At 43.5% G+C, this 9,413-nt stretch overlaps 1 protein-coding gene across 1 annotated transcript in view; it reads left to right on the top strand.

Annotated features, from left to right (window-relative positions):
• The first annotated feature begins 8,335 nt into the window (after nucleotides 1-8,335).
• Nucleotides 8,336-9,413, top strand: part of OTC (ornithine transcarbamylase) — an 89,869-nt gene continuing 88,791 nt past the window's right edge. The window contains exon 1 of the mRNA XM_040338119.1: nucleotides 8,336-8,551. Within this exon, the coding sequence (XP_040194053.1) occupies nucleotides 8,478-8,551 (74 nt within the window). The 5' untranslated portion in view covers nucleotides 8,336-8,477. The remainder of the gene's footprint in view (nucleotides 8,552-9,413) is intronic.

Genomic DNA, 9,413 nt, shown 5'->3' with positions numbered 1-9,413 from the left:
CAGCCAAAAGCTTGGAGGTGAATCCCCTCTATGTAGGGTACACCTTGAGACAATACCTGAAGCCCATTGCTCCGTTTCGACAGTCCGAGTATCTCTTTGTCTTCTTCCAAGGGAAGAACAAGGGGCTGCGTGTCTCTATCAGATCCATCGCTGCTTGGATTGTCCTGTCTATCCAATGGGCCTATAAAGCCAAGGGCTTGGCACCTCCGGAGGCGGTGACAGCGCATTCAACCATAAGTGTCTCAACATCTTGGGAAGCCTCGCGGCATGTTGCCCCCGAAGTGATCTGCAAAGCTGCCTCTTGGTCTTTGATCAACACATTTATGTCCCATTATTGTTTGAACCAGCTGCATTATGTTTTGTTAATTTTAGCTTTCAAGTACTATCAGTTGACGGTGTTAATTAACCACTTCCATACAGGGCACTTATGCACCTTCCCGCCCAAGCCAATTTTCAGCTTTCAGCACTGTCGCACTTTGAATGGCAATTGCGCGGTCATGCTACACTGTACCCAAACAAAATTGGCGTCCTTTTTTCCCCACAAATAGAGCTTTCTTTTGGTGGTATTTGATCACCTCTGCGAATTTTTTTTTGCGCAACAACTAAAAAAAGACTGAAAATTTTGAAAAAAAATTACGTTTTAATTTTTTTGTAAATAAGTAAGTTTTCTCTTTCAATTACGGGCACTGATATGGCGGCACTGATGGGCACCTATGATCCTATGATTAAGTAACGTGTGATCCTTACGATACGCGTGAGGAAGAGGAGGATTGCTGGTGACTTGATCTGCTCGCGGCCGCAAAGCGGAGACCCGATCGTACTACACGCTGTTTATACAGCTCTGTCTGTAAGTGTTTTAACTGTTTTTACTCATTAAATTGTGAATGGTCTTACGCTATGGAAGCCTCCTTGTGTTCTTTTTGAGTGCCATTGCTGGGATCAGGTCTCTGTTTATGCAGTGTAAGAACGGCAGGCTGGCTGTGGGACATCCTTCATTTACATGTTATAAGGCTTACATACAAGCCGCTTCAAGGTAAGGGGCTTGTATTAATTATTTCCATCTTCACTACTGCACTGTGGAAAGGTTTGGAGTCTGTCATTTTGGAAGCACGTTTTTTACTTTGCACTGAAGCACTCATCATGGAATCTTAATAGAAGTGAAGCACAGATGCACTTTATATTCATTCATTCTTTGCTTGATATTGCGTTCTTGACTATTGGATTGGATTGTTTTTCATCTTCATGTTATTATTGCACTGGACACGTTTCTTATATATAAATATATATAAATATATATCATTTTTTTTATATTGACATTTCTTGATATATTTTTTTTTTTTTTTTTTTTATTCCTTGGTGAATTATATGGGACATTTTTCACTGCAGTCATTTTTGGATTGAAATTTTTTTCACTTTTATGCATGGATTGGAATTTTATTTCTTCCACTTTTTGATGTTTTTTTCACTTTTATGGATATTATTCATTTATTACACTATGCACTTTGGATTGGTTTGAGCTCATTTGCATATTTGCACTATATATGTTATATGTTTATGAAGATAGCTATTGCTTGTTAATTTTATCTGAACGATTCCAGATCACTCGCTATTAATATTGTGCGGGTCACTGGCACATTTGTCTTTTTTATCATGATTTATCCACTCTTACTACTCTCCACATTACTCAGTTAATGTTGGGTGGGTATATGATTTTATTCAGAGTGGAACACATTTTACACAGGAACCAGTGGAGCACATTTTCTGACCACTTATTCACATTATGGAAATCGTTATTGATATTTAGTTTTAATTAGATCCTGTTGCAAGCGCCATTACACTCCCCCTGGGCACCGATGAGATGGCACTGATGGACATGGATGAGGTAGTACTGACGGGCACAGATAAGGTGGCACTGATGGGCACACATAGGTGGCACTGATGGGCACACATAGGCGGCACTGATGGGCACACATAGGCGGCACTGATGGGCACACATAGGCGGCACTGGTGGGCACTCATGGGCGGCACTGATGGGCACTCATGGGCGGCACTGGGCACTCATGGGCGGCACTTATGGGTGGCACTGATGGATACTTATGGGTGGCACAGATGGGCACTGATAGGTGGGCACTGGGCATGGATGGGCACTGTGGGGTGGCACTGATGGACACTGTGGGGTGGCACTGATGGACACTGTGGGGTGGCACTGATGGACACTGTGGGGCGGCACTGATTAACCCATGGTGCCAGTCAGTGCCCATTTGTGGGCACTGATTGGCATTTTTTTTTTAATGCTTTTTTTTTTTTCAGATAGACTTTTTTTTTGCCCTTCCCTGGTGGTCCAGGGTGGGCTTTCCTGGTGGTCCAGTGTGGCGATCCGAGGGGGGGCTGCGCTGATAAACAGTCAGCGCGAACCCCCCCTGTCAGGAGAGCCGCCGATCGGCTCTCCTCTACTCGCGTCTGTCAGACGCGAGTGAGGAAGAGCCATCAACGGCTCTTCCTGTTTACATCGTGATCAGCCATGGTTGGACACGGCTGACCACGTGGTAAAGCGCCTCCGTGAGAGACTCTTTACCTTGATCGTGTTGCGGGGTGTCAGACTGACACCCTGCAACAACGATCGCCGCGATGCGCACCCCCGGGGGCGCGCAGCGGCTCAGAATCCTGAGGACGTCATATGACGTCCAGTCAGGATTCTACAACCACTTTGCCGCCGTCAATATGTCATTGGCGGGCGGCAAGTGGTTAAATCTTAATTTGTTCTGCAATCTGCCCAGCCAGGTGTGTACAGCGAGTTATTTCCCACACGTATGCTGCCACAGAGTCTGTCAGGAAACTGAAAATTTCTTAACAAATACTTACCTTAATTTTTCTTTCCTGATGTACTCCATGGCAGCAGGAGTTCCCTCCCAGTATATTTTTAACTCCTAACCAAAAAACAAAACAAAAGTATTATTTAGAAAATAACATCTGATCTATGACTTTTTCTTCATCTCAAATTGTTCCTTCCCGAAATTTGTATTTACCATATTTATCTTGCTATAACACGCCCCGGCGTATAGTGCGCACCCCCGAACTTGAAGGAAAATTCCTGAAAAAAAGAAATACTTACAGTTTGGATGCCCCTCGTCGGTGTCTTGCCCGTCCTCCATCGCGTCCTCGCGTAAAGGACGTATAGGACGCACAGGACGTGACCGCGAGAGGAGCTGAGCCTGCCCGACTATCCCCTAGTGTACTGCGCTCAGTATATGCCGGCGCAGTGGTTTAAACACAGCGCGGGAAGCGGGTATCGGCGTATATCGCACACCCACGATTTTGCCCTGATTTTCAGGGCAAAAAAGTGCGTGGTATACGCCGATAAATACGGTAATATCTATGAGCTTTTATACACTGTGACCACTTCCAACATACAGTATACTATATGACAGACAGATATGTTATATAATTGAATCAGTAAATATTATATTTCATTTTTAAGCAACTACCAGTCAGCTTTTTGTCTTTTCTTACTTTTAGACAGCAGTAGGAATTGTCTACCAATGACTTTGATCAATATGTTTTTTATTTATCTGTCACAGTTTTTCCTGAAGTTCTGAAATAGGAAAGATAGTGTTTGATTAGCACAGGGCAGGGAATATTTACAGCCACGTAGGTTCAAGTAACAGATAGTGTTATCTCTGAAAATCAACCTATATACATTATTTATGTGGAGAACAAGAATGACATATCACGTAAGCAGTCTCTTCAGGGACTGAGTGAAGGAAATTAGAAACATAGTAGCTGGAATCAAGAGAAACACTGTATGACCTCCAATGGAAACTCAGTAGGAATTTGTAAAATATAAATGTATTTACAGAATACACGTCCATTTATTTAGTTAATTTAAAGTATAACTACAATCAAAACTTTTATAGTGATAGGGATTAGAACACTTGTCAGGTTTTTATGACTGTGCCCCCATTAGGGAGATTTACCCTCTCTATTTATTATGCTTACTGTTATCACTGAAAGTGAAATCAATTCCCAAATTACAAGAACAGCCCTCTGCAGCCAAGATCCAATAAAAGCATCATATGGCCCTTTCTCTCTGGATCAGGGACAACAGTACATTGGAACAGCAGTTTCCAGGCAGCTCTCCAGGAACAGCAGCTTCAGTACTTGAACTTGGCTCATTAAGTACCTTGGGGCATATGCAATAAAGCCGGCCTTAGACAGATTCAAATTTTGATCCATCTGAGGGTAGGCTGGTTGTACTGAAATTGGTCTGTTGATGGATTTCAGTACAACCAGACTGTTGGGGTTTTTATTTCATACAATCACTGCCGGCAGCTATTGCTTGCAGCAGTATTCATTGTATTTTGGTGGAAAACCTCCCACTGTCAGAACACAATAGCACAGCGGATTCCTACCTCATTACTGACTGTGTTGATGGCAGAATCAAGCAATTATCTTTCCTTCAACCTGTGATTAAAATAAAGAAAATTGCATAATCTATGGCTAGCCTACCAGTACTTAAGCCCCATAAGTCCCTGGGTTACAAACAAGGTTCTGTAGGTTTGTTCTTAAAGCGGGGGTTCACCCTATCGACGGGAAAAAAAATAATTTTTTTTCTTTTACCTTTAAATCAGGCATTGTAGCGCGAGCTACAGTATGCCTGTCCCGAATTTTTTCCCCCCATACTCACCTTGTAGTCGTCCATCGAAGATACCGGGGAATGGGCGTGCCTCTGGAGACGGAGGATGATTGACGGCCGGCTCTGGCGCGTCACGCTTCTCCGGAAATAGCCGAAATAGGCTTGGTCTTCACGACGCGTGCGCATAGCCTGTGCGCAGGCGCCGTGAAGAGCCGAGACCTACTCCGGCTGTCTTCGGGGAGAGTGACGTGCCAGGGCCGGCCGTCAATCATCCTCCCTCTCCATAGGCACGCCCATTCCCCGCGGGAGCCGAAATCTACGATGGACGACTACGAGGTGAGTACGGGGTTAAAAAAATCGGGACAGGCATACTGTAGCTCGCACTACAATGCCTGTCTCGATGGTAAAATCAAGTACGAGAGGGTGAACTACCGCTTTAAGTTAAATTTGTAAGTAAGTCGGAATACGTACATTTTTTTAAATAAAACTCCAGCTAAAAAAAATAACTTTGATTCGTTTTTTGGATAGCATAAGAAAGAGTTAACACCCCTGTAAGATTTGTTTTGCTCTCTTTTCCCCTGGTCAGAAAGTTTCACCTCACCTAGGGGTATATTTCTTCTCACTTCCTGTTGTCTCCCTCCGTTTGTAAGTATGAGTCGTATGTTTGTAACTTGGGGACTGCCTGAACACAAGTTCCGAAGCTAAATTAATTATAGTTTAGGCATACGCACTGATCCAGGCACCCCACTCTCCACGTAGTCCCATACAAACTGTGTTGTGTTAGGCTGTGGGTGGGTGGGGCTAATATGGTGGCTAATACAGTTCCTCCCAACCCTGCTGGCCAATCAAAAGTTTTCATGATGCCATGTTGCAAAGGGGGATGGGCTTTCCCTAGGCTGCAGCAAGAGTCAAACAGAGTTCTAGGTTGCAGCAGCAGCCAAATACAGTCCTTCATTATGGCTTCCCTCCTTCTGTGCTGTTCTTCAAGGTCAGGGAGAGCAACACTCTTCAGCAGAATGTAGCACCCTGTAGTTTAGGCAGGGAGCTCCTCACAAATTTACTTGCCAGGAGTAGCTATCCTGGTTGATTGATAGAGATCTAAGTTTAGCTTTGTTGCACTTTTCTTTTCTACCACTAGGTGGCCGGGTACTTGGTGGTACTAGATATAAGAAGGAAAACCCAAGGTCAGGTTATGGGTATATGGGGTATCTCAGCCAATGGGCAAGGGTTGTCTTGAATCCCTTGGTCTGCTGGGAGAACCTATATATTTGGGTGGAGTCAGGTGATCCATGTCCTGTGCCACCTGGACGGCTGTCTGGGTGGATGTGTGTCATGTGCCCCGGGCTGCTAGGCCGCAGATTGGAACTCACCCAGGGCATCTGGCTGCTAGGCTGTGTGAGGGCCTATCCAGAAGTAAGAGAGCAGCGCAGGGTTGGGATTGCAGCTTGCAGTCCAACTAGAAGTGACGGTTCTGCCGGTTAAAGAACTTGTCAGTGGTTGGAGGTAGAAGAGAAGCTGTTGACAAAAAGGGACCAACCACCTTATTACCAGGGACCCCAGTGAGTAACTGAAGCAAGTACCAGAGCAGCATTTTTACCGAACCAGCACGGTGAAGGTGACGCTTGCAGAGCAGCTTTGTAAATCAAGCCAGGGACCGAGCCGGTCAGCAGGGGTGAAGCTTGAGAAGTATCTGGAGTGCCACTGCCAAGTTAGGGACCCAGCGGGGAAGCTTGGGTGACTCTTCACGGAGATACCACCATAAATATTGGAGGAGCGCAAGGGATTCAGAGTCAGTGAATCAGAGGGTCTAGTGAGAGACTGGGAGCTCAGGGTTGAATAACTACAAGAAGCAGTTGTTGTGAAGCTGAAGGAACTGTTATGTTTGAATTAGGAACTGTTAAAGACTGTTGCCATAGGAGACAGCATTCCTGCATGTTCAGATGTGGCGTTTTGCTGGGGCCTTTCCCTGCACGGCTGTCCTCCTTTTGAAGTCTTGGAGTCTGCCAATTGAATCTTCAACTACTTAAGGGTGTCCTTGCCCCAACTCTCTTTACCCCAAAAATATAAAAAAAGACTTTTAAGAGAGAAAAAAACCTCTTTTACATCCAAGAAGTGTCTGGCACCCAATAACTTTGTCCACCTTGCACCCACTATGCCTCACAACCCACCACATACAGAAGGATGTCAGCTATCTATGGCTAGGAAAGTTCTCATTAGACTGGACAAGGCCAGAGACCTTGCTACAAGAAGAACATCCTTCCAACGGCTTAAAGGGGCTGCTGACAGGTGCTACGCTAAAAGGGTGCAACTGTTACAGAGTTTATGAGTTTCTGATGCACCCAATATATGATATAAATGTAATTTGCGTACAGTGTTGCATGACCACCTGATTGCCAGTTAAAGTAGCACAGTGCCGAGTAGCAAAATATGCCCTGGTCATGAAGGTGGAAAAACCTTCCGGTGGTCAAGTGGTTAATGAGACTTTGATAAAAACAATCCTTTAAATTACATGGAAGATGTATATAGTGTTATTGAACAGTGTAAACTTTATAGAAATCACAACAAACACCATATTCTGGCACCATATATAAGCAACACATATTGTGGATGTGTAATTGATTTTTTAACTTGTACATTTACTTGGCTTAAATATAGAATCACCACCCCAATACGATTGAATTAATTTTTAAAAAAAAGAAGTTTTATGTACCGTTCCCTCCCTGTATCTCACATTATTCCAAAATTTTCAGATGATCTAATTTAGGTATGTGTTTGTTAGAAATTTACATATATCCAGACCGTATGCAAACAACCTAATAGAAATGAATAGAACAACCTAATAGAAAAAGCAAATAGAAAGATACCAGGGAATTTTTATCTTACAATAAACATTAAAATGTATTATTTGAGAGACAATAGCCACAAATATCATTCAGTGGCTGGGCAATATGTAAGCAGATTGATTAGGTCACAATACAAGTGGTAGAGATGAGGCAGATTATACAAGGTAGAGATTTGTTTTATTTTGAAGCCAGAGAATTTCAGAATTTGACTGAAATTAAATCAAAATGGGATTCTAATGCAGTTTTTTCGTGGCCAGTACAAATAATACCAGACATCCAGTGGTATCTGCTCTTAGCAGAGCTTTCCGTTTGGAAAAATTTAACTGAAATACAGATTTACTTTTAAAAGACACTATCATTGTGACATTGCCTCCCTACAATCCCAATGGACAGTTGATGTTTAGGCTTCATTACCATGGACGTTTTTACAGCCACTTGTTTTAGCCTTTTTTACGCGTTTTTGAGCGTTTTTGCGCGTTTTTGAGCGTTTTTTAACATCTGCCGTTTTTACAGCTCTAACGCTGGAGCTTCAGAACGCACTGGTCCTGTTTTTTTTCTGCAGCTTAAAAACGGCTCAGCCATCTACAGCTCAAAAACGTCATGGTGGGCATGAGGCCATACATGGACTAACATGGAGAGCCGTTTTTAAGCTGCAAAAAAACACTCAGAAAAGTGGCTGTAAAAACGTCCAAAAACGTCCATGGAAATTAAGCGTTATGATTTAAAAAGGAGTTCTGTTATTTTTATAAGACAAAAATGTATCAGTTAGCTTTAACAGCAATCTGTATTTCCACAGATAAGGTAAATATTACACAACACAACTGACTGTGCAGTACCTTGTCTGGTACAGAGCTGGCACTTTGATCAATTGGGAAATCACTATAATTGTTCATACACATGTGAAGAGCTAAGCTTTGAGTGATTCTGGATAGAACTGCAAAACCTCTACAATAATCTACAAACGTGTTCTTCCTAGTGGGAAAATCTGCAAGCAGCTAAAAATGCTACATCATATGAGAACTATCATTAATGCTTCATGGAGATATGGTAATAAGTGCATTGTTCGTCAGTTTGGGTGAGTTGTATTTCTAATCTTTCTATTTATATATATATATAGTTTTTCTATCATTACTGACCTGTTTCTAAAAATGCTGCCTGGCTGTCTTGCTGAGTCTGTGAGGGGTATTTACAGTGGCAGCTGGTGCTCCATATTTTTTTGGGGGTGCTCCATATTTTTTTTTGGGGGGGCAGCAAACAAACCACCTGACCCCCCAGTCGCTCGGACGCTTGCCCGTTCAACAACCCCCCCCCCAGTTGTTTGTCCATCTGTCCTCAAAAGGCCCCGCACTTACCCCATCCAGGTCGCAGGCAGCTTTGACGGCTTCCCCCTGTTTCTCCTCCTCAGTAGCTTCCCCCCTGCTCCTGCTCCCGGCCGGCCAATATAATCGCTTCTCCTCTCAGCCAATTGGGTGGGCTTGGGGCGCAGTGCTCTGCACCCAAACCCACCTTTTTTTAAGTCACTCAGGCTTTATTTATGTGCTTAAAAAAAACATTGAAATCCATGTGTCAGGGGCCCTGCATGTAGATTAGGGCCGGGCACTTAGATTGGGGGGGGGGGGGTGACGCTCCTGCGCCCCTAATGGAGTGGCCGCCACTGGGTATTTATAAAAACTGGAGCAACTAGAATCTAGAGCAGATAGGTGTGGAAACCAATCAGCTATTTTTAATTTTCAAAGTTTAACTGAACAAGCTGAGGATAGGAGCTGATTGGTTGCTGTGCAAAGCTACTCCAGTTTCTGTCTGCTCCAGTTTTACTATATATTCTCCTCAATGTCTTAAAGTGGAGGTTCCCCCTAAAAAAAAATTCTAACAATACATTGAGAAGACTGATTACACTGCGGGTATGCTGGTTTTTATTTTTTTTCCGTACATACCTC

Source organism: Rana temporaria, chromosome 2 (genome assembly GCF_905171775.1).
Source record: "Rana temporaria chromosome 2, aRanTem1.1, whole genome shotgun sequence".
NCBI classification, from domain to species: Eukaryota; Metazoa; Chordata; class Amphibia; order Anura; family Ranidae; genus Rana; species Rana temporaria.
The sequence above is the reverse complement of the archived record's forward strand: the minus strand, read 5'-3'. Positions and strand labels throughout refer to the sequence as shown.